Source organism: Podarcis pityusensis, assembly GCF_964106645.2.
Source record: "Podarcis pityusensis genome assembly, chromosome: 18".
NCBI lineage: Eukaryota > Metazoa > Chordata > Lepidosauria > Squamata > Lacertidae > Podarcis > Podarcis pityusensis.
The window spans coordinates 8,705,525-8,730,737 of record NC_138043.1 but is presented as its reverse complement, the minus strand read 5'-3'; the positions used below and the strand labels follow the sequence as shown (position 1 = coordinate 8,730,737).

At 48.9% G+C, this 25,213-nt stretch overlaps 1 protein-coding gene across 11 annotated transcripts in view; it reads right to left on the bottom strand.

The window, feature by feature from the left end:
- Positions 1-25,213, bottom strand: part of PTPRS (protein tyrosine phosphatase receptor type S) — a 186,295-nt gene that overhangs the window by 78,500 nt on the left and 82,582 nt on the right. For all 11 annotated transcript variants that reach the window (XM_080988706.1, XM_080988712.1, XM_080988710.1 and 8 more), the window contains exons 6-9: positions 24,142-24,411; positions 19,633-20,214; positions 18,881-19,017; positions 15,143-15,284 (exon numbers count right to left, since the gene is read on the bottom strand). In XM_080988706.1, coding sequence (XP_080844832.1) covers positions 15,143-15,284; positions 18,881-19,017; positions 19,633-20,214; positions 24,142-24,411 — 1,131 coding nt within the window. The remainder of the gene's footprint in view (positions 1-15,142; positions 15,285-18,880; positions 19,018-19,632; positions 20,215-24,141; positions 24,412-25,213) is intronic.

Below are 25,213 nucleotides of genomic sequence, written 5' to 3'. Positions count from 1 at the left end.
GAGGGATCACTGCGGGACCGATCCGGCCCAGGCAAGATAAACCTTGCTGACCCTTGTTCTAGTCCTCATGGTTCTGAGTGGAGCTGGCATATACAGGAAACTGCCTTAAAGTAAGTCAGATCATTGTCCCATTGGGCTCTCTAAAGTGGTGGCTAGCACTGTAGGAGCTGTCCCGAAGTTCCAGGAATTGGACATTCTTAGCCCTACCAGCAGATGCCAGATGCCTGACCCCTGGACCTTGTGCATGCAAAACCGATGCTCTGTCGCTGACCTACGCCGGTCCTCAGCCCCCCTTCCTCTTGCTGAACACCTGCTCAAAAGGGGGTTTGGAGGGCTCGCTGCAAACCAGCAAGTAATTCCTTCCAGGTCTGATATGCAAATGAAGTTAAAGTCCCCCAGTTGCCAAAGAGCTGCAATGCTCGCGGCGTAAAGATTTGCTGGAAAAAGAAGGGAGTCTTTCATAAGGCAGCTCTCTTCACACTGGGGTTACGGTCCTAATTTTGCATGGCAATTTTGCATTTTCTTCTTTCTTTCCCCCCAAAGTTGTTCAAACATGGGGAGAACAGCCTACCCTGTTTCAACAGGGGGAGGGAAATCAGGAGGGTCTTCCTGGAGCAACAGAAGAGTTATAGCCAACTAAGCTCTACTCACGAGTAGACCCACCGAAATGAACAGGCCTAAGTAAATTGCATCCATTAATTTCAATGGGTCACCTCTGACTTACGCTGGAGAGGTCTACTCTGAAAATGAGTACACACACACAGCGTCAATCAGTTATCACTTGTGATGAATCTCTGGATCCATCCTTCTGATTTTGCTCTCCTCCTAAATTTATGCCTCAAGTCTCCCAGCTCAGGTGGAAATACAGCTGTTGGGTTGCTGGAATAACAACTGGAACCAGGATTTCAATGAATACTGAGGTTAGGCAAAACTAAACAGAAAGTTGGCTGGGCTAGACACACATCCACCGGGCTTTGTTACAAAGCTGCTTTCGAGATACAGAGAGAGTTGAGTTCTGAATTCGGAGACGATATTCTCATCTTCTCCCCCCTCCACCCCCCAAATTCTGGCACTGCTCCAGCTTGTGATCTTAACTGCCCCGTTCTTCCCCTTGAGATGTAGGGTTGGTTTCCCCAACCCAATACAAAAATAAATAAAGCAACGCTTCCATTAATTCGGATGAGACTTTTTTTTGTACTGCAAAGCTGCAGTGCTCTAGATCGGGACCACGGCGGGGCGGAGGGAGAGGGGCAAAGCTTTTCTACTTTGCAAATCGGGGTTGCAGTCCAAATGGAGGTTTCTTAAATTAGCCAAGGGGTGGGTGTACCTGTAACTAAGTACAGTCATACCTCAGGTTACAGACGCTTCAGGTTGCGTTTTTTTGGGTTGCGGACCGCCGAAACCCGGAAGTACCGGAACGGGTTATTTCTGGGTTTCGGCGGTCGCGCATGCGCAGAAGCGCCAAATCGCAACCTGCGTGTGTGCAGGCGTGCCGCTGCGGGTTGCGGACGTGCATCCCGCACAGATCACGTTCGTAACCCGAGTGTCCGCTGTACGCTATTAAGGTCACAAGCAGCCTAGGCTAGCTGTCTTTTATCCTCCAAAACCAACTTTAGATAGAGGCCACGGGGTTCCTCTTGTAACTGTGAGGTTTGGGGAGTTGTATTTTGGGGCCTCATCTCTCTTCTTCCCCCCACCCTCGCAAGCTTCCACAGACCTTCACAGCATAGTGGGCAAACCCAGGCCTTAGAGCCTTTTTATTAGAGCACCGCTTTGTGAGTAAAAAAGTCCAAGCAACTTGCTAAACAACCCCTGGATTAATGTTCTTCCAACACACCAGACATTCAAAAGAAAGCTGGGGGTGGCGTGGGGGGTGGGAGACGGTACTAAAAAGCAAACGGCAAGCTTGGGGCAGCAACGGAAAATTAGTAACGAAAGCAAGTCACTGCATTAAAGGGGGGACAAATTCAAAAGAAGGGAAATAATGATTGTAACAAAATAAAATAATAATAATCTCTCTAGTTATACAAAAAGGTATAAATCAAGTACTTCCAGAGTCCTCGTAGTCTGTTTTACCTACCTTCCGCGCATCGGCTAACTTTATAAGACTTTCTTACGAGAGTGCTAAGGTCGCATGGTGCGGCGGAGACCAGACCGCACTCCTGGTGGGTTTCTAAGGCATTCCTCCAATGTTCTGCCTCCTCAAAAGAACGAGACACTAACTCACTTGATGCCCCCACCATCTGGGCTTTCCTCAAAGACAGCCCTTGTCCGCAGGGGGACGGTGCCGTCACATGGCAGAAGACTCTCCCGTCCTGACCAGGAGATGTCGGGATTCGAACTCAGGGCTTTATGCGTCCTCTTCAGAACAGTTTCCGTTTCCTCCTCGGCCTCTTGGTTTTGCACTGCAGCGATAAATGCAGATCTCTGCGTGTTGCCTTTCGGCTAGGTCTGCTATTTTCTGTGGCGGGGGCGCGGGCAAATGGTTTGGAGAGCTCCAACGCATTATTCTGGAGAGACTCCGAGTTGTGTTTTCCTTTCTACAGGGCAGAACTGGCGCCCTGTTGTCTTTAAACTGAAGCACCTACCGTATTTTTCGCTCTATAGGACGCACCGGACCATAGGATGGGGAGAACAGGAAAAAAAAATTTCTCCCCCTCTCTGCTCAGCGCCCCTTCAGCGAAGCGGCAGGAGAAACGGAGCCCCTTCCATTTCTCCTCCCGCTTCGCTGAAGGGGCGCTGCGCAGAGAGGGAAAACTGTGCAGCGCCTCTCCAGCGAAGCCTGGAGAGCAAGAGGGGTCAGTGCGCACCGATCCCTCTCGCTCTCCTGGCTTCAGGCGGCTATCCGCAAGCCTTCCGAGCACAGCGGGAACTCCTGCTGCGCTCTGAACGCTTGCGGATAGCTGCCTGAAGCCCCCGGAGCGAGGCCTTAGAAGCCTCCGAAGAGCAGCGGGGTGAAGGCACTCTGCTGCCCTGCGGAGGCTTTGCGCAGCTAACCCCAAGCTAGAACCGGAGACGGAGCACTGCGCAGCGCTCCCTCTCCCTGTTTTGGCTTTGGGCTTAGCCGCTCAGCCTGCATTTGCTCTATAGGACGCACACACATTTCCCCTTAATTTTTGGAGGGGAAAAAGTGCGTCCTATAGAGCGAAAAATACGGTAAATTGCTTAGCTTCGGAATATGCAGAATAACTCATCCTTAGTGTTTTCCCTGCGCCTTTTCTCCAGCGAACCTGGGAGCTCACCCGCAGCGCCCAACTCACCCGCCTTTTGCTCTGATCAGGGAGAAGACTTCTTCTCAATGCCTAAAAGCGGCTGCCCTCGCGGGCCGACTCTGGCTCTTTCAACTGCCTGTAACCATGGGACGGTTCTTCAGCTAAAACTTTCCAGAAACCCACTGCAGAGTCAGACCTGGCCTCACCTACCCAACTTCTTCCCCCCTTTTTTCCTGTTTGCATTCTGAGCCAACCCCCCCCCCCCCAGCCAGTACCAGAAAAGAGTAAAGTCCAGCCCCGGTCCAAAATAATGTTTTATAAAAATAAAAGCAGAGTGCAGAGTTTCTTTGGCTGTACTGCTATTTCAGAGGATAGCCCTGCTCACTCACCCCTCTAAGAGCTCTGAGAGGAAGACACGGTGTGCGTGTGCATGTGTGAACGCCTTCATTCCTTAGAGGGGCAGGGAAACAGGCGAGGAGACAGGGGACTTCCTCCTGTCCAAGCAAAGCAGGGGAGGCAGAAGAACCACAGCTCCTACTTGTCTGGACCGCATCGTCTGCGCAGGAGAACCCCTCGGAGGGGTTTCATGGCCTTTCCATCACAATCCAGCCCAACCTGTGCAAATCCAGGGGTGTCTGTCTGCATGTGTGCGTTGCATGAGAGACAGAGGACGCAGGAGGTTTTGCAGCGATTGGAGCAAGGTCAGAACTTTGGAGAGAGCTCCGAAAAAGGCCTTCGCCCACCTCCAACTCACTTGTCCTGCGCCTCCTTCCTCCCCCCACCCCCCGTGGGGTTTCCCGAAGGCCGCCAGGAGTAGGGGAGCGTGCCCAGAGCTGCGTGGAGCGTGGCCGAGAGAGAGAGGGGTGCCGAGCATGCGGGAAAGGTAACAGGTTGGGCTGTATTTGTGAATCCGCTTGAGACCAGCCAGTACTCACCTTCTGCGGCTGCTTTCACGCGGCCTTAAAAGATGACTGTCCAGGCCTCAAGAATTGGGCCCCTTCACTGAGTTGCCATGTACCAAATGCAAAGTGGCTTTACTTGTTGTTGTTTGTTTGTTTTTAACCCTTTAGGTACCATAGACTTTGTATACATCTGTTCGATGTCACTGGCTTATTCTATGCGCAGAAAGCGGGTGGTGGTGCAAGCTTGCAACTCTTTAAGAGTTCTAAATCAGAAAGACAACCTTTTCTCCCCTTAAATGTGTTTTCAACAGAGTCAAAAGCTCTGGAGGGGTGGGGCGGGGGCTCTCTCTTCATCCCGCCCTCAGTGTTTCCCTACAAATCTGTCCCGTGCACTTTGCACGCCCGTGAAAGTCCTCTGAATGGGTTAGCGCTTCCCAAAAATACTGAAAATAAATTGTTGTTATTATTATTACTTCTAAGGGAACCAATCGCCCAGCAAGAGCAAAGCCCAAATCTGTCACTTTTACTGTTGGGTTAGAAATGGCAACATATCCTCCAATAATCACTGATGTGGTTTCCTTTTTGAAAAATTACTTTTTAGGTCCCTCCCAGCCAATTTTCTTTTTGTCCCACTAGATTTTCCTCCAGGTGTTCTACAGTCTATTGTCTCTGGTACTTGAAGAGTTAAAGGCAGAATTCTTTCGCAAGATCAAAAAATAATACTTTACCTTTAGTTTAATGGATTTTTTTTTAAACAAAAAACGGGTTTTTGATGCTCGGGAACGCCACCCTGGCGGAGTAGCACGGAAAATGGTGCAGCGGGATGTGCTGGCATGCGGGGGGAGGATGGGGGGGTAGGGAAATGAAATATTGCCCAAACCATGCACGCTTGCGTGTGAAAAGCTGAGACGGAGGAGAATCGCAGGCAGGGGGCGAGGGAAAGAAAAGAGAAGCATGAAATCAGAGAGAGAGAGAGAGAGAGAGAGAGAGAGAGAATAAGAGAAAGGTGTATCCGTATTGAAGCTTTATCCCGGCTGCTCGTAAGGCCAGAGGCTTTAGCATCAAACCACAATTCCGGGAAGGTTTTCTTAGAAATCCAGCACAGGCCTGGCGTTTGGTACAGTGGTTTCCAAAGTGGGGGGTGGGATTATCCAGTGGGGTGCGAATTGGCAAGGGGGCAGCAGTAAGGCACTGGAGAATACCAGACTTTGAAAAGCTGGCATCCCTGGATCAAGATATTTGGAGACAACAAAGGTAAAGGGACCCCTGACAGTTAAGTCCAGTCGCAGACGACTCTGGGGTGCTCATCTCGCTTTACAGGCCGAGGGGGCCGGTGTTTGTCCGCAGGCAGTTTTTCCGGGTCATGTGGCCAGCAGGACTAAGCCACTTCTGGTGAACCAGAGCAGCGCACGGAAACGCCGTTTACCTTCCTGCCGGAGTGGTACCTATTTATCTACTTGCACTTTGACGTGCTTTCGAACTGCTAGGTTGGCAGGAGCTGGGACCGAGCAACGGGAGCTCACCCCGTCGTGGGGATTCGAACCGCCGACCTTCTGATCGGCAAGCCCAAGAGGCTCAGTGGTTTAGACCACAGCGCCACCCGCATCTTCAAAGGGCTGTCATATGGAAGATGGAGCAAGCTATAGTTTTCTCCAATGGCTTCAAGTTACAAGAAAGGAGATTTCAACTAAACATTAGGAAGAACCTTCTGAAGGTAAGAGCTGTTCGACCGTGGAACGGTCTCTCCCAGGAGGTGGTGGCCTCTCCTTCCTCGGAGGTTTTTAAGCAGAGGTTGGACGGCCACCTTCCATGGATGCTTCAGTTGAGATTCCTGCATTGCAAGGGGTTGGACTAGATGACCCGCAGGGTCCCTTCCCCCTCTACAGTTCTACTTTTGCTGAATTAACTGAACAGAATCGTTTCAACTCGATTCCAAATAAATGTGCCTAAATAGTTGCTCCTGGTTTCAATTTTGTTGTGTTGTTACCTCCCTTTGCGGGTCGTGCAAACACCTATTCTGAACAATGCTTTCTAATAGGGTAGCGGGGAGCTGGGGATGAATTAGGAACAAATTCAGTTGCTGCTGTTCTGCCAGTGGGGCAGAGTGGCGGAAACACGAAGGAAGACAGGGGCTGCATGCAAGGACATTTCACAGAATTGTAGAATTGGATGGGGGCCCCCCTGGGGTCATCCAGTCTAACCCCCTGAATTCTTTGGGGGAAGTGATGCACTTTATACATATGGTGGGAAGACAGGCTTGGTATTTCCCCCCTACTCTAGCGTCAGCGCTGGCATTGCTAGCACCTGCCCAAGCCCCTGAACCTAGGAGCTTCTTCAATCAGGGCAGGTGTTATGTGTTCTGGCACCAGTTCCTATCATCCCCAGCCACACTGGGTAGGGCTGATGGGAAACCGAGTCCAAAACATCTGGAGGGCACCACGTTGGGGAAGACTAACCTTGGCGAACCTTACTAAAAAGGAATCACAAGGAAAATGCAATGCACCTTGCTGTGAGTGTCGGGTGACGACACTGGCACTGGCCAATAGGCTGAAAAGCAATCAGTAGCAGCGAATGAATTTGCTTTCGCCTGGGTTAGCCTGAATGACAGAATAACACAGTGTCCATATTTTCAGAGCTCACTCTCTGCACACCAAGGAAGGAAAAAACAAAGAGTTGCAGTTAATGTTACTAATTCTCAAGAGTAGACATTGAATCCAATGTTAGGCATGCTCAGAGTAGATCCCATTGATATTCATAGGTCCATCAATGGACCTAAGGTATGATATTCATACCGCAGGTTCATTAATAGCAACACTGTCTTAAAAAAAACAAGTCGACGGATAGCTCAGTCAGTAGAGCAGGAGACGCTTAATCTCAGGGTTGTGGGTTCGAGCGCCACATTGGGCAAAAGTTTCCTGCATTGCAGGGGGTTGGACTAGATGACTCTTGGGGTCCCTCCCAACTCTACAATTCTGTGATTCTATGACACTCTTAATTTAACTTAGGCTGCATTCACAGTGCACATTTAAAGCAGTTTAATTCCATTTTAGTAATCCCAATTTAAACAGCCATGGATTCCCCCAAATAATCCCGGGAGAGCTGTACAGGTTACGTAAACTTCAGAATGCGTGCGCGGCAAACCCGGAAGTATTTTACCGGGTTTCACTGTGCGTGCATGCGCAAAGGCAGTAGACCGCGCATGCGCAGAAGCGGTCCTCAGGTTGCAGAAACCTCGGGTTCCGACCGGACCTCTGGAACGGATCCTGTCCACAACCGGAGGTACCACTTTAGTTTGTTAAGGGTCCTGAGAGTTGTTAGTAGGCTTCCTCTTCTCCTTGTGAAGCTGCTGTTCCCATAGTTCCCTGCGAAGAGGCATTGGCTTTTAAACCATTCTGGGAATTGCAGCTTTGTGAGGGGAATAGGGGGTCTCTTGACAACTCTTGGCACCCTTAGAAAACTACAACTCCCAGGATCCTTTGGGGGAAGAAGCCATGCTTGTTTGAAGAGGTATCGCAGTGCCTTCGATGTAGGACGTAAACTTTTGCAGGGAGGGAGGATCTAAGCACTACGGAGGACAGCCCCTGCGGATACGCCCAGAAAAGAGAAAGGAAGGGAGAAATAAAATCTACCGCAGATTGAGCAAGGCTCTGGTTCCCCATGCGTTTGAACAGGCATGCCAGCTAGAGAAGGAAGAAAAGGAGGAAAGGGTCTCGGCCATGATGTTGAGACTGCGGGGAGGGAGCTGTATGGAGTTGGGGGGGACGACTGCATGGGGGTGGGTAAAGGAGAGACACAAAAAGCCTGTCCCAAGATGGGAGGTCTGAGCGCCGAAGGATGCCGCCGGGATCAGGGAAGAATTGAACTCGTTCCTCCAACAGCCAGCCAGGAAACAAAAAGAATTGGTTTCACCACGTTACAAGACCACGTTACAAAGCCCCGCTCCTCTTCTTATCCCCACCCCAACCCAAAACCAGGTCTTCAAGCCAGGAAGCAAATCCTCTCTGAACTAATTAATGAGAGAAAGGAAGGAAGGAAGGAAAGAGAGAGAGAGAAAGAGAGAGAGAGAAAGAAAGAAAGGGAAAGAGAGAGAGAGAGAGAGAGAGAGAGAGAGAGAAATGGTGATATCCCTGCACCCCATCACAAAAACCTAGGTGCTTTTCACACACAAAAGAACCAAAATGTGGTGAGAGGGTCTCTCCAAGGGGTACATGCAAGGAAGCTTGAAGCAAACCCAGAACCATCGACAACTTCTTCCCTGGTTCCTCAGCTCCCAAAGGATTCCCAGGGACGCCTCTCCTAAGTTGTGATGGGGAGGGATCCTCCTCTTTTAAGGAGGAAAGCACTGAGTCGAAAGGTTAACCGCGGTCCCACACTGCTTCTTCTACTGATGCTTGTTTCATTTTTCAAAACCAAACCAAACCAAACCAACAAACAACAGCACTACAAGACAAAGACCCATTTTCGGGTCATCTCCACATTTCCTCCGTTAGCAGCGAAACAGCATGCCTGCGGAAAACCACCAAAGAGGACCGCTTTTCCCACGCCCTTTGTTTCGCATGGGACAGATATGAGAACCAAACATTTAACAGGAAGGCAACAGAACCACCACCACCACCACTGCCACGAGCGCGTGAGGCCTCTGAAAAACTTTGGGTGAGATTATTTGGATGGATGTTGTCCTCATAGGACCTGCTGCTGTGGGGCAGATTTATAACTGTGGAGGATGCAAAAATATAAATGGTGTGTATGTGAGCGGGGTGGGGATTTTGCAAAGGTTTTACCATGGATCAGATGACTCCAAGCAAGACATCTTCTAAATCCGTCTATCTAGGCACCTATCTATCTATCTATCTATCTATCTATCTATCTATCATCTATCTATCATCTATCATATCTATCATCTATCTCTCTATAATCCATTCATCCATCCATCCAACTAACTAACCAACCTCATCTCTTTTCCTCTATCCTATCTATCTATCTATCTATCTATCTATCTATCCCTCTAACTACCCATCCAGCCATCCTTAACTACTGCGTATTTTCAGTTTGGCTAAAATGTAACTTAACTAGAGTACCCCCTAGATTTTCAATTAACTGCCATCCACTGGACCCAAACACCATTCTTCCACAACGCACACCTTTTCTCTATAGCCTTGTTGTATTTCTAAGACGTAGGTTTATATGCAAAAGAAAGGGAGGAAAACCAAAGCAGAAATGAACTTTCTTTCCTGTTGTTTGCCAGCAAACTTCACGGTTTCTGGGGAGAGGCAACAACCACTATTCGTTATCATCTGAGCACTGTTTTGCCTGAAGAGCTTTTACACCATTACTCAGGGCACATCTGCACCTCAGCTTAACGTGCATTAGGGTAACCTTTGTGCACCCATCAATCCCACCCCCATTTGTACAACATTCACCGGAAAGAGCTGTCGCCCCAAACCTTCTCCCTGCTAAAATCCAGAGCTTCCTAATTCTCAGAAAATCCAAAAGGGACATCTGCTCAGCTTTAAAAGAGCTTCTGTTGGCTTTCTGCAGACACCTTTCTCCAATTTTTCCTAGCATGTAGGTGCTTTTGATGCATAGTAGCTTCCATAGGTTTGTTGGGAACAGCAGAGAGCAGGAGAATGGAGGTGGAATCTTCAGGTTAAAATTATATCTGGATATAAGCAGCTCAGGTAAATGCAAAAGGTAAAGGACCCCTGGACAGTTAGGTCCAGTCAAAGGCGACTATGGGGTTGCGGCGCTCATCTCACTTTCAGGTGGAGGGAGCCGGCGTTTGTCCACAGACAGCTTTCTGGGTCATGTGGCCAGAAGCACTAAACTGCTTCTGGCGCAACAGAACGCCGTGATGAAAACCAGAGCGCATGGAAACATCGTTTACCTTCCTGCTGCAGTGGTACCTATTTATCTACTTGCACTGGCGTGCTTTTGAACTGCTAGGTTGGCAGGAGCTGGGACAGAGAAACGGGAGCTCACCCCGTCACAGGGATTCAAACCGCCAACCTTCTGATCGGCAAGCCCAAGAGGCTCAGTGGTTTAGACCACAGTGCTACCTGCATCCCTAGCTCAGGTATAACTGCCAGGGGACAAATTGGCTCATATAAAATGCGGAGAATAAACTATACCTTCTCTGGAGACAAGTCCAGCTAAATCCTATAAACCTGTTTCATCATATGTGAGGGAACGTTCCCTCAAAGTTATTTATCGAATTATTAAATTTATAGACCACCTTTCATCCTCAGACTGCAGAGTGTTTTACTGTATAAAAACACAAAAAACAGCATAATGACAAATGAAGCAACAACCCATATAAGGTCATTAATGGTTTAATTAGTCAAGGGCCTGCTTTTGGTTGGCGCCTAAAGATATGTTGTGAAGGCGCCCAGTGAGCCTCCCTGGGGACAGCATTCCACAAAAGGGGAGCCACCGCAAAAAAGGCCCTGTTTTGCATAGATGGCATCACACAACTGTGTAGGTATCTCTGATCACATCGCAATCGACACATGATTGCTGGAATGGTAGTGAACTCTTGAGGGGCATTCTATTATCTTTGGTGGGAATGCCCTCTGGTTTCATTATTCTGGTCCCAAGTACTCAAATAAATTTCTGAAATAATCAATTTGCCTGTTCAGGCTTCCCCACAAGTGTCATTACTGAGTACGTGGACGGGCAACATGAAAGCTTATCGCTCTGAAGGACTTTTGACGTGAGTGCTCACTGCAGCCAGGAGTTCGATTGTCCAGCAGTGGTAAACTTTGAAAAATCTGCGTAGGACTGTGTTGACTTTGGCTATTACGGGGGGAAGAAAATCAAACATAAACTGCATGAATCCAGGGGCGTGGAACATCCAGGACATTTTTATGTCCTCTGGTGGGACTTTTATTTTCTGCGCTTTGTGATGCTCAGCATTCACCATCCATGCCACCTGAGTAAATATGGATGTTTGGATCTGTACTAGTGCATCACTCGTTCTGTCTCTTATTATTTATTGCTTGCTTGCTTTGTATGATATAATTGTCAGTTTGCATTTTGTAGCACAGGAAGTATTGATCTGATGTGTAGAGATCTATCCTATTTTACTTAATTCAAGAGGGTTCTGGAAGTTTCTGTGTGTGAAAGAAACAAGCGGAAGGTTCCTGATGTTTGGGTTATTCCTTCCGAGAAGCTGAGTGCCGCTGGCTTAAACTGGTCCTGTTATCTCTTTCTGTCAAGGTCATGCTGACTATAAAAGTAAGGCCAGAAGGTTTCACGTTCATTTTCTATCTCTCTTCCTTCTGGTGTGGTGTTCCGTATAGAGCAGGCATAGCCAAACTTGGCCCTCCAGCTGTTTTGGGACTACAATTCCCATCATCCCTGACCACTGGTCCTGTTAGCTAGGGATGATGGGAGTTGTTGTCCCAAAACAGCTGGAGGGCCAAGTTTGGCTATGCCTGGTATAGAGTGTTAAGATTTAGACTTATTATAAGTTATCGTAAGTTTAAGTTAAGTCTGGTGCAACTGGATTTCTTATGGACAGGGCCAATCCTGACCGTATTGGATTTGTGACCATTATGCTCATTTGCCTTTAGTAAAGCTCTGCTGGATGATATATTATTTGCCTCTGGTCTATTTTTGGGGAATCCTGCAACGTGTTTAAGTTGTTACTCTGCCAACTACACATTGGAATCCGCTCTGGATCAATACTGAGTAGAATTCAATGGCAGTAATACCCTGCGACCACACTTTTGGGTTGTTAGCAACATTAATAAAGGTTAAAAAGGGGGGAGGGGGAAGGAAAGAGAAAGCCCTGCTTCCCGCCCAAACACAAAATGAGCTGGATTTTCACTCAAAGAGCACAGAGATACTGTATTTTTCGCTCTGTAGGACGCATTTTTCCCCTCCAAAAATTAAGGGGAAATGTGTATGCATCCTATGGAGCGAATGCAGGCTCCGTGGCTTCAGCGATAGCAACGTGAAGCCTCCAAAGCGCAGAGGGAGCGCTCCCACCGCGCTCCGGAGGCTACGCGTTGCTTTCGCTGAAGCCTGGAGAGCGAGAGGGGTGGGTGCGCACCGACCCCTCTCGCTATCCAGGCTTCAAAGATAGCTGCCTGAAGCCTCCAGAGCGCAGTGCGAGTTCCTGCTGCGTTCCGCAGGCTTCAGGTTCCTTTCGCTGAAGCCAGGAGAGTCTTGCTCTTCCGGCTTCAGCAAAAGGAACCCGAAGCCTGCGGAGCACAGCAGGAACTCGCGCTGTGCTCCAAAGGCTTCAGGGATCTTTGAGGCTGGCGGTGGGGGAAAACAGCGCTTCCCCCCACTGCCAGCCCCACAAGCTCGGGGGGCACCACAGTTGAACGCACCTTGTTTTAGAGGGGGAGAACAAGAAAAAAAAAATTCTCCCCCTCTTTGCGCAGCGCCCCTTCAGCAAAGCGGGAGGAGAAATGGAAGGGCTCCGTTTCTCCTGCCGCGCTGAGCAGAGAGGGGGAGAATTTTTTTCTCTTGTTCTCCCCCTCTAAAACAAGGTGCGTCCTATGGTCCGGTGCGTCCTATAGAGCGAAAAATACGGTAATTTTGCATCCTCCACAGGCATAACCCATGGGAGAACAGCACCTACGTTTCCGGTTTCACGCGGTGCTGAAGCCACGATGCGCAAGGGCAAGGGTAGAGTCGAGGTGTGGAAGTCAGGGAGAAAACAGAAATGAAGAGTCGTCCAAATCAAGCCAAGGAAGAGACAACTGAGGCAACAGGAAGCTTGGGGAGAAAAATCGACTCTACAAGGCTGTTAGAGGGAGGCAGAGTTACCTAGTTGTGACATAAGGCAGGATTCCTTGAGAGGAGGAGAACCCTTTGCAACAACTGCTTTCCGCTCCAACCCAAAGGAACCCCACGCCGTCCACGGCTACTCTGAAGCCCTGGCCAAGTTTTTGTGGGTTGTTTTGTTTTATTAAAAAAATGGTGAAGATAAGAGAAGACAGGGAGACACAGAGAACAGCCTGCCACAGCCAATCATGCGGTTGGAAAAATAGAAAATAAAAAGTGAGAGGGAGAGAAAGAGAGAGAGAGAAAGGAGGGTTTGTTTGTGTTATGTTTGTGCCGGTGTGTGTGAAAACCACCTCGTCCGTTGTTGTTTCTTAAAAAATAATAAAAGCAAAGATCCGCGAGAAGCCCAGATTGCTGCCAGCCAGGGATCGTAGCCATCCCCGGTGGTGGGGGAGAGGTGGGTGGAGGGGAGGGGGGAAACAACAGCGAAGGGAGACAATCCATTAAACTAAAACCACCACCAGATTGCATCCTGGTGTCACCATTAATCCCAGTGCCCTCCGCCACTCAGGGGTTAGGGTGGCTGAAAGGCTGCCTTTGTCCTAAAGGATAGAAAGCGTCATGGATCATGGGCAAGGGATTGGGCCGGCAGGGCAGTGGGGTTCGAGAAAGGAGCGCTGGCTCCCAGCCACTTCCCTTCCCCTTCATCGGTGCTCTGTTGCTTTCTTCTGCACAACAAGCCCCGTGTGGCTGTCAACGTGCTCCTCTCGGTGGCTGCGTTCCCCAGGGGCCAATTCCCCACGTTGCGTTTGAGCTTCGGCACGGCGTAAAAGCCACACCCAGAGCTAAAGCCGAACAGAGGTTTCGCGCTCAGCTTCCGTATAACCGGCGAACTCTTCTCCTTTCCTGCGAGCGAGCGAATGAACGCGCTCTTCGTCCGGCTACGGGCGGCTTTTATGCTGTGCGAGAGCTCAAGACACAAACTTGGCAGCTAGGCGGAAGCCACGGAAATGGAACAAACCGCTGTGGGAACGCAGTCGAAAAGGGGGGTGGGTCAGCACACGCCACAGATGCTTTGAGTTCGAAACACACCTGGAAGGCGCCGGGTTGACAAAAGCGCCGGTGCGGGGACATTCTCGCCAAACAGGCACAAGGCCCCCGATATGGGACAACAGCAACTCTTACACCCTACCCACTAAGAGGCCACGCATCCATTCATCCCAAGCCACCCACCCTGCCCATCAGCTACAGGTGGTCCTCTCGCCACTTAAAAAAGTTTGGCAACGAACTGGAATTTGAAAGAAATGGCTCAGAACCTAAAGGAAGCAGGCAGCTGACCTCTGGTTTGGGGACAAACAGAAGAAGTGCAATGTTCCCTTGGTGCAGAGGGAGGGGGAATTACATCAGTTCCTTCAAGAGGCGCCTGTGCATAGCTGTCAACTTACAGATTTGAAAATAAGGGACCAGCAGCCTCGAAAATAAGGGATCAGCAGCCAAAAGAAGGGATTTTCCAGACACAGGTATGTTCAACTTCTGAGCCCCTCCGAGCCAAAGGCAGCCCAGCCAGCGGCCAAACGAAGCCTCAAGCAGTGGTTCCCACAGCGCAGCAACCCAGCAAAGGGGATGCAGCGAGGAAAACCACCGTCACCTCTGCGCTGGGAAGCGCTGAGCAAAGGCGAGTCCCCAGGCAACACGGCTGATTTGATCAGCACAAGGCATGCAAGCTCCACCCCCCAGTCGTTCTTAGACTCCTTATTGGGTGAGCAACGCAGCCAAGCAACACAGTTGGAGCCTCCCTCCTCCCTGGCCGGCAGGGAGGGAGGGAGAGGAGCTGCTTCCTTTGAAACCCGGGAAATTTAAGGGACATCATCAATAAGGGACAGCAGCGAGAAACGGCGCTGGGATAAGGGACTTTCCTGCCAAATAAGGGACGGTTGACAGCTATGCACCTGTGCCCTCTGCAAACGAGGGTTTAAATGCAGACACCTGTGCGGACAGAGGGACCAGGACGGGCTGCCCACCTGCCTACACTTCCACACAACACGCATGATCACCAGCTGGTTTGGACCGAACGGAGCCCAGAGAGCAAAACAGACCCTCGGATTAAGTGCCAGGGGGTGAGACCAGGCGAAAGGACCGAATTGAGGTGCGCAGCTTCCCGTGCCTGCCCTCCGGCTCCCCCTTCCCCCCGAGCTCACCATCCCATGACCACCATCCGCACCTCCTCCCAGACAAGGGATTCCCCCCCCCCACTGGCGGAGAATTTTGGGGAAAGGAAAAAAAGACACCTACTAGCCTGCAGGGTTCGCTCCCTGACCTCCGGGGTTTCGGCCCCAATGCCCAAGGCCGAGCGAGCAGCCAGTTTGAAGACATACTCTGTGTTGGGCTTCAGGTCTCTCACGGTGAACGAGGTCACAGGGTCAAAGGTCCTCGTCTGCAGAAGGGGGGCAGCGGGGAGATGAGAAGGGGGTGGGGGGGAAACGGGGAGACAAACCGAAGTGTAAAAAGTGTGAACAGGCACAAGAGGCATACTCCTTTCCCTGTAATGAACGCTCAGTTCTTGCGAATGCGCTGTTTGTGTTGCTCCCGAACTACAACTCCCATGAGCCTCAGCAGCGTGGAATGGGTTTCAGCCCTGGAAAGGGGGTCAGCCCTTCTTCCGCAGAGGTTTTTAAGCAGAGGTTCGGTGGCCACCAGCCTGGGATTCTTTAGCTGTGACTCCTGCATTGCCAGGGGTTGGACTAGATGACCCCTAGGGGTCCCCTTCAAACCGTACAATTAAATGATTTCATGAGAAGCATGGCCGATGGTGATGGGAGTTGCAATTCAGCAGCATCTGGAACTAGCGGGGGGGGGGCGGCGGGGGTGGTCTGAGGGGGAACTACACTTAAAAACAACAACTATATTAAACATTTTTGAATATACAAATGAAACAAACAGGATACAGTGGTACCTCGGGTTAAGTACTTAATTCGTTCCGGAGGTCCGTTCTTAACCTGAAACTGTTCTTAACCTGAAGCACCACTTTAGCTAATGGGGGCTGCTGCGCCGCCAGAGCACAATTTCTGTTCTTATCCTGAAGCAAAGTTCTTAACCTGAAGCACTATTTCTGGGTTGGCGGAGTCTGTAACCTGAAGCGTCTGTAACCTGAAGCATATGTAACCCGAGGTACCACTGTAGATGCAAGGAGGCAGCTTAGGGCAGCTCGATAACAACACACAGAGATTATCTTAATACTCCCTTTCTCTTTTAGATTTTTTACAGGTTTTGAGACGGAGCGATTCATATATTATGGGCCTTTTTGAGTTATTAGTTTTTACCGGATTTACACCCCCCCTTTCTTTCTCGCTAAGGAGCTCAAAACAGCATTTACGTGCTGACCCCCTGGTCTTCATTTAATCCCCACAGCAACAACCCTGTGAGGTAGGTCAGGCTGAGAGCTGTGACTGGCCCAAGGTAAAACCCGCGAGCTTCATGGCTGAGCGGAGATTCGAACCCAGTTCTTCCAGGTCCAGCCCAGCGCTCTAACCACTACACCTTTCAGCATGGCTGGGGGGCAGGCACCATCTTTTTACACCAGCAGAGTCAACAAACGCTTTCCGCGCATTCTCAAATGCCCTTTATCTTCTGCACGTGCCTCATTTCTCCAAAGGAGCACTTTGCCAAACTTTTTGATGTCGCCGGTCGATATTTACGCTCCTCCAGTTATGGGCTGCAACTGCTCTGGCAGCCGAGAGTAAACGACTCGGCGCCTTTATGATTAAGATCTGGATTTCTTGGAATACTCAGGATGAAACGGTGAAATCTGCTATGATTAAATGGGCACAAGATGTTGGACATAATATTATGATGGCTGACTGGGAACAGTTATGGACCACAGGTATGAAGTTCACGGCATGCAATGCCTTAAGAGAGAATATTATGAAAATGATATACAGGTGGTACATGACCCCAGTCAAGCTTGCAAAAATCTACCATTTGCCCGATAATAAATGTTGGAAATGTAAAGAAACTGAAGGTACATTTTTCCACCTTTGGTGGACGTGCCCAAAGATTAAGGCTTTCTGGGAGATGATATATAATGAATTAAAAAAGGTATTTAAATATACCTTCTTGAAGAAACCAGAGGCCTTTCTCCTGGGCATAGTCGGCCAATCGGTGTTAAAAAAGGATAGAACTTTCTTTATGTATGCTACAACAGCAGCAAGAATACTCATTGCAAAGTATTGGAAGACACAAGAGCTACCCACTCTGGAAGAATGGCAGATGAAGGTGATGGACTATATGGAATTGGCGGAAATGACTGGCAGAATCCGTGACCAGGGAGAAGAGTTGGTGGAAGAAGATTGGAAGAAATTTAAAGATTATTTACAGAAACATTGCAAAATTAATGAATGTTAGAGTGATGTTGGATTGAAGTTAAGTGGCTTCTAGCTGTACAGGTTTTAAAGCTATAAATATATTAAGATTAAGGATTAGGATCAAAAAGGTTAAGAGAAATGGAAAAATTGGTTTTTAAATAGGTAAAAATCTAATGTCATAATATATTAAGATTTAGGATTGGAATTAAAAAGGAGGGAAAGAAATTGCTGAGCTTACAAACTGAATTGGAATACAAAAGAGGGAGGTATGAGGAAATCCGGGAAACAAGTGAATGTAAAAGAGGTTACAAAAAGACGGAACTATTTTTAACTGTTTTCTCTCTTTTTTTTTTCTTTCTTTCTTTTTCCTTTTTTTTCTTTTTTCTATTTTGTATTCTGTATGGTGTATTTTTCTCTGTTTTTGTAAAAATTTTCTTGTTTACTAATGTGATTTTATTCTTTCTGAAACTTTAATAAATATTAATTAAAAAAAAAAAAAAAAAGATCTGGATTTCTATCCAAAAACCCTTTTCAGCCGAACCGATGTCGCGGAGAGGGGCACGTATTATTTTATTTGCTTACCATCCTCAGGTAAGCAAGAGGTATTATCTACATTCAAGGGCACATCCTGGTCAGGTAAAACAACAACAATAATTTAATTATTTGTACCCCGCCCATCTGAATGGGTTGCCCCAGCCACTCTGGGCAGCTTCCAACAGATATAAAAGCATAATAAAACATCAAAACATTACAAATCCCCTCTATACAAGATTGGATCCAAAAGCTGACAGAATATGCCGAATTAGACGGTCTGTCAGAAAAAAATAAAGAATAAATCAAACCAGGAATTTGTTTCAAAATGGGAGGTTTTCAAAGAATATTTGAAAAAATAAATATAGTAGTTTAAATTCTGTTGCAGCATTCGAGGAGCTTCAGTAATAGTTGCAAGGTAGATATAAGAAATTAGATATATTAAGAAAAAGTTTAATTATGATAAAAGTGTGTATTGGCAATAAGTAATATGAAATCGAAATACGGAATAGATGGGAGGTTGGGTCTTTAGTGTTAAGACCAATATATGTTTTATTGTTTGTTAAGAAAATTATGTGTCTATGGTTATTCCTGTGTGTAATTTGGTATTTGTGTTTTTTCTTTTTTCTTGCTCTATCTATCTATATCAAAACATTACAAATTTCCTTAAAAAGGACTGTGGGGTGAGCCCACAGAGAGGGGCATGGTCTGGTCCGGGTACCAAAGGCCAAACAGAGACTCCCCCGCCAGAATTAAGCTTCCTCGCTATTACTCTAGGCAGCCCCTGAATTAAACACGATAAAATGCAATCAATAAACAACTTAAAAACTATCGACGCGGAAGCGGTGCCAGAACAATGTTTAGTGCAAGCCGGCATAAAGCCATAAGAAGCAGGATGAAATCGATATGGAAAATAGTTCTGAGAGCCAGGAAGTGGGGCTCAGGAAGCGTGATTGTTCTAAGAAATAAAAAGAATGTGTTTTTTGTTTTTGTTTTGGAAAAGGGCTTTGGAGGATGGGGAGTTCTGCTCCTTGCCCTGAATGGGTCCTAACACAAGTGCCAGGTGAGTCTCTCTGAAGAGAGCATTCCGTCACCAGGGGAGCCACCACAAAGAAGCCCCCGCGAAAAAAGCACTTACCTCAGGTTTTGCCTGCGTGGCGTCTTTGAAAACCAGCTCGTACTTCAATATGATGTCCTGGCGGGGAGGACTCCAGGTCAGCAAAATGCTACTATCGCTCTTGGCTTCTGCACGGAAGTTCATGGGTTGCCCGGGAACTGATGAGAGCAGGAAAAACAAAAAGACCCAGACGTTGTTGTAGGTAAGAATATAAGAACGTAAGACGAGACCTGCTGGACCAGGGCCCAGCACCCTGCTTTCACGGAAGGAGGGAGGAAGGGGGAGAGATTGGACAAACAAGAAAGCATTCCCCCCCCCTTCCTTGCTTGTTTTTTTGCAAGTTGTTTTCCTGTGTGTGTCCCCACCTCCCCAACACTTATATAAATCACAGTGGTCGCTCGGGTTGCAAACGTGATCCATGTGGGATGCACATTCGCAACCCGCAGCGTTCACAACCCACAACGGCGCGTCTGCACATGTGCGGGTTGCGATCCAGCGCTTCTGCACATGCGCAAAGTGCAATTTAGCGCTTCTTCACATGCGCGACCGCTGAAACCCGGAAGTAACCCGTTCCGGTACTTCTGGGTTTCGGCGGTCCGTAACCCGAAAAAACGCAACCTGAAGCGTCTGTAACCCGAGGTATGACTGTATAAATTTATAGGAATCAACATTGACTTGTCATGTGAACACTCGCCTAGCAAATGATTATTCCTGCTGCATTCGGATGGTGGGACCCGCGTTGTAGTCACAACACTGGCTCGGCGAGAACTCACCTCCTTGCTTGGTTTTGACTTGGATCGGGTCTGAGAGTGGCCCGTCTCCCACGGAAGTGAAAGCCAGGACCCGAACGGTGTAGGTTTCCATCTCCAGGAGACTGCTGACGGTGGTCAAGAGGCTGTCGTCGACGTTGTGCTTCTGCCAGTTGCTGACCGGCTGGTCTGGCTCCATGGTGTAGTAGACCCTGTAGCCCCGGATTTGACCGTTCGGCTCCACGGGCTCCTCCCACTGGATGATCATGGTTGAGGCGCTCAGCATCCGGCCCTGGACGTTGCGGGGGGCGCTGGCGGGGGCCTGCTCCCCTGTCCGCATCACCACGGGGTCGCTGGGCGGCCCCTGCCCGATGGTGTTGACGGCCGACACCCAGATCTCGTACTCCGAGTTGGGGCTGAGTCCCCCGATGCTGTAGCGGGTGGTGGTGATGTCTTCTTTGATCTGGTAGGGTCCGTCCTGGCTCTTCGACTTGTACTCGATCACGTAGTAGGACACAGGGTCGGGGTTCCCTGAATCCCAAGTGATGGTGATGCTCGTCGCGGTCGTCTCCGTCACGATGGGGGTTCCAGGAGCCTTGGGGAGCGCTGAGAAACAAACCGGGAGAGGAAAAACTCAGGGAAACGAAAACCAAATGCAAACAGCAGGGCGCCATATGCTAAATGCTGCACCTAATTGGCACGTTAGGGCAACGGGAGCCGGCAGCGCAGGTCTATAGACGGCGCGGCTGTTTGGAGAAATGTTCCCAGCCTTGTTAGGCACAGTTTATTATCCTCCTTAAACGGCTCAATCAAAAGGGAAAGTGCTCAACTCGGCATCTGGAATCATTAACGTGAGCTCTGAGCTAAAAAAGTAACAACCCGCCAACCAACAGCTTTGCTTGTGAGTGTGTGTCTGAAAGGAGACGCGGTTTCCAAAGAAGCCAGGTGGGAGCTTAGCGCCTTGAGCACGGCCGCCATTTTGGAACACATCTTGCTCGGAAAACATATTGGAAAGGGCAAAATATTGAAAAACATCTTCATGTATGCGATAACGGCCGCGAGAGTTCTGGTAGCACAAGGATAGAAGACTGAAGAAACCCCAACTAAAGAATCATGGCAAGAAAAATTGCACACAGAAACGCCGTTTACCTTCCCGCCGGAGCAGTACCTATTTATCTACTTGCACTTTGATATGCTTTTGAACTGCTAGGTTGGCAGGAGTAGGGACCGAGCAACGGGAGCTCACCCCGTGGCTCTTATGTTACCAATAAAACAATATAATGTGTATATTGGTGAACGGGGGGGGGGGGGGCGTTCAAAGTGAAGATAGCAATTTATGTTTAATTTTAAATTTAGATTGACCAGACTGAGCCAAATGCAGAGGTGTGAGGGGGGCTGATGTTCATTTTCTGGAATACTGGCATATGTTATGCTAAACCACACAGGGGTAAAGCCATCTTTCTTAATCTGTTCACGTAGTTTATTTGTTAATCTTACCTCAACTCATTTTTTTTACAGCAAGAATGGTGACAGCTAAATACTGGGGTCGGGCAGGTAGTTAAGTTCATGAGTCTAAAATTCATGAGTAAAGGTAAAGGGATCCCTGACCATTAGGTCCAGTCGTGGCCGACTCTGGGGTTGCGGCGCTCATCTCGCTTTATTGGCCGAGGGAGCCGGCGTCCAGCTTCCGGGTCATGTGGCCAGCAGGACTAAGCTGCTTCTGGCGAACCAGAGCAGCGAACAGAAACTCCGTTTACCTTCCCGCCAGAGCGGTACCTATTTATCTACTTGCACTTGACGTGCTTTCGAACTGCTAGGTGGGAAGGAGCAGGGACCGAGCAACGGGAGCTCACCCCATCGCGGGGATTCGAACCGCCGACCTTCTGATCGGCAAGTCCTAGGCTCTGTGGTTTAACCCACAGCGCCACCCGCAGGGAGTTAAATTCATGAGTCTAAAATTCATAAGTACTGTTTGGCAAATAGCCGCCTTGGAAAGATTGGTCTCGAAAACCTCAAGCAACTTATTCTTATTTTTTAATTTCATTTCTTGCACCCCACTTTTTCCTCCAAGCAGCTCAAGGCAGTGGGAATGCTCCTAACCACCCTCACTTAATCCCCACAACCACCCTGAGAGGTAGGTTAGGCTGCGAGGCAGTGACTGGCCACCCCACCAGTTTCATGGCCATGTGGGAATTCGAACCCGGGTCTCCAAGGCCCAAGTCTGACAAGCTAACCACTACGTCACACAGGCTCTCAATTAATGAAAGAATAAAGCAAGATGGAAAAGCCTTTTTTTCTGTCAGGCTGGTCTTTGCTTATTTGATTTTATCAACAGCCAGGAATCTGGTAGATGAGTCTCAACCACACCGAAAAACGGTTTGGTCTTTTGAAAGGCTAATTGGAGGTGGATGGGCAAATTAAGAGAAAAAAACACAAAATGTGGATCGGATGAATAGCATCATTTGTTTTGATAATTGGCTGTAGAAAACAAACGAATGCCGCAAAGGAAGAAATACTGCGTATTACAGTAGACTGAATATTCTGCTAAATGGAAGTTTCTCAATTCTACTTGTAGAATAACGTTGAGAGTTTTGAAGAATATGAATCCTGAAATCATGGGGTTGAAAAGGACCCCAAGGGTCATCCAGTCCAACCTGTTGCAACCCAGGAATCTCTACTAGATCATACATGAGAGACGGGCCCCCCAACCTCAGCTTAAAAACCTCAAAGGAAGGAGAGTACGCTACCTCTCATGGGAGCCCGTTCCACTGTCAAACTACTGTTCATGCGGGAAGGGGGCAATTTATGTTTATACACACAATTCAAAGCGTTGCTGCTGACATTGAAAGCCCTAAGCGGCCTCGGTCCAGTATACCTGAAGGAGCATCTCCACCCCCATCGTCCAGCCCAGACACTGAGGTCCAGCGCTGAGGGCCTTCTGGCTGTTCCCTCCCTGCGAGAAGTCAAGTTACAGGGAACCTGGCAGAGGGCCTTCTCGGTGGTGGCACCTGCCCTATGGAACACTCTCCCACCAGATGTCAAAGAGAACAACTACTACCAGACTTTTAGACGACATCTGAAGGCAGCCCTGTTTAGGGAAGCTTTTAATGTTTGATGCATTACTGTATTTTAATATTGTGCTTGAAGCCGCCCAGAGCGGCTGGGGAAACCCAGCCAGATGGGCAGGGTATAAATTATAAATTATTATTATTATTATTACCCTGCTCAATATTATTTCTGCAATGCAGTTTGTTATTGGGTGGCTGAGGCAGGGGAGAGAACACAGAAAGCCCCCTCTCTACTGAGTCTGACCACTGGTCAACAGAGTCCAGAGTTTCTGCTGACCGACCATCTCTCCCTTCAGGGTCCTTCCCAGTCTCTGCTACTTGAGCCTATTAACTGCAGATGGCAAGGTTTGAACTCAGGGCTTTCAGGTTCAACCCCTTCCAAGAGCCCCTTTAACCCCCTCCCCAACTCCATTAGAGAACTCGTATCTGATGCCCCCTCTGCCCCTCTCAAAACCACTCTTCAAAGCCTGAACACAACCCAAAACCAAGTGTGTGTCCTCTGTCCCCCAGTCATTCCTCGTTTCCCAGCTCCCTCTTATCCCTGTGTCAAATTGTTGACTGTATTCTCCTTGGGGGCAGAGGCCTGCCTTTTTTTTTTTTTTTTGCTGTCGTCGCTCTGCAAAAACGCCACATGCTTTGTTAAAAAACGAACGGGAAGTAAACCGTCACACATCATACAACGCTGGCAAAAAGACACTAAGCTCATGCATAGTTCACAAGAAACCCGTGCACACTTAAGAACGGATGCATGGAGTACCCAAGGTGTGCTTTGGCCCCATCTCGAGTTTTCCGAAAAGCCCAGGGCTTTCATTCTTCATGCAGTAGCCTCTTGTTAGAGCTCTCGGGCGATTTGGGAGACATGCGGAAGCTGACCTGACAGATGGTTAGCAGCAACATCACGCGCAGATGCAGCTCTGAACGCTTCGTTCATGCTTTCTCTACGCATGCGAGCGAAGGGATTGGGCAAAGGGGTACCAGCCGACTGAGCCCGGGAGCCCCAGCACCGCTGACCACTGCCCAAAAGTTCTGCCCTGGCAGCAAGCTCTCCAGATCAGCCAAGGAACAAGCAAGGAGGAGCAACTGACGGAGAGATGGGTGATGCAGAAATCGGCATGCAAACACGAGGGAGGGGACAAGCCGGGAAGTCAAAACAGGTAGCGGGCTTAAGCAACAGCTCTTCCACCTGGGAGGCAAGCTAAAGCTCCTGATGCAAACAGAGGCAAGGCATAGAGAATGATGATATCTTGCTGGGCTCCTACTCCCATCAACCTCCACGCTGGTCCTGCTCGCTGGAGGATGATGGGCGTTGGAGTCCATCCGTGTGGGGAAGGGCACAGTTTTCCCTGCCTCTGCTAACCAGACTGGACCCCTGGCCACGTGAGGGCTGTGAAGACCCACCGGGAAGACTCGAGCGGAGCCCCTGTCACGCCAAGTGCCCGACAGCGGGAAAACTAGCCCTGCTTACATTTCACGGTGATCTGTGCCACGGCTTCGATGACGCCCAGGCTAGACATGGCCACGCAGGTGTAGTTGGCTGAGTCCTTCACATCGGTCAGTTCCAGGACATTCCGCCCCACGGGCATGTCGTCCTCTGGCGTCAAGTCTTCCGCCCCCTGCATCCATTTGACGTAGGGCATGGGGGAGCCAACCGCCACGCAGGTGATGTTGACATTGCCTCCAGGCATAATCTCGTGGCTGGAGGGAGGGATGGAGAAGCGAGGGGCCACTCGACGCACTGCGGACAAAAGGCACAGAGGTAACAAAAACAAAAGCAAAATAAAAAAGGGGGGAAAAGAAAAAGGAGAGGGGGGGAAAGAAAAAGAAAAGAAAGATAAGGGGGAAAGAAGAGCAGAAGAGATTTTAAATACAGATGGGGCTTCAGCTGTTATCATTTTGTTGTCGTTCCTTCATTTAAAGGGGAGGGGGGGACAAAAAAAAGAAGCTGAAATTAAAAATCATCAGAATACCGAGAAATGATAATCAATCAATAAAGGAAAAAACCAAACGAACAGAACTTCGAAAATAATTTTACTTTCACAAACGATATGTAGAATATAGACATAAAAGCGGTATCTCATAGCAACAGGAGTCCATTGATCGATTTTAAGACCCATCACAGCACAAATAAATACACAAAAATTTATTAGCAATTTCTCATCTTTAAGAGAGCAAAAGAAGTTGGGCGTGGCACTTCCGGACAGTGGGGCCCCCTCCCTGCGTACGTTGGGGTGGGCTATCCTTCTACTCCCCTTCCCCAACATTTTCGGCAAGGCCCCTTTCCGGCGGAGGCGAAGGGAAGGGGACCTTCCCTCAAATCGGAAACCAGGTTGCAAAGCTAAATTGGCCCCCTCCAGAGACCAAGACCCCTCGAAACAAAATAGTGGGTGGGGGAAGCAAGACTGGAGAAAGAGAGGGGGGGAGGGGAATGCAAATTTTCAAGTGAGAAGGTCACACGTGCCGAGACTGGTGCATCCTTCGCACACAGAACCACGCACGGCCACAACAATCTTGAGAGGGTAGCCTGACCATCCACGTTG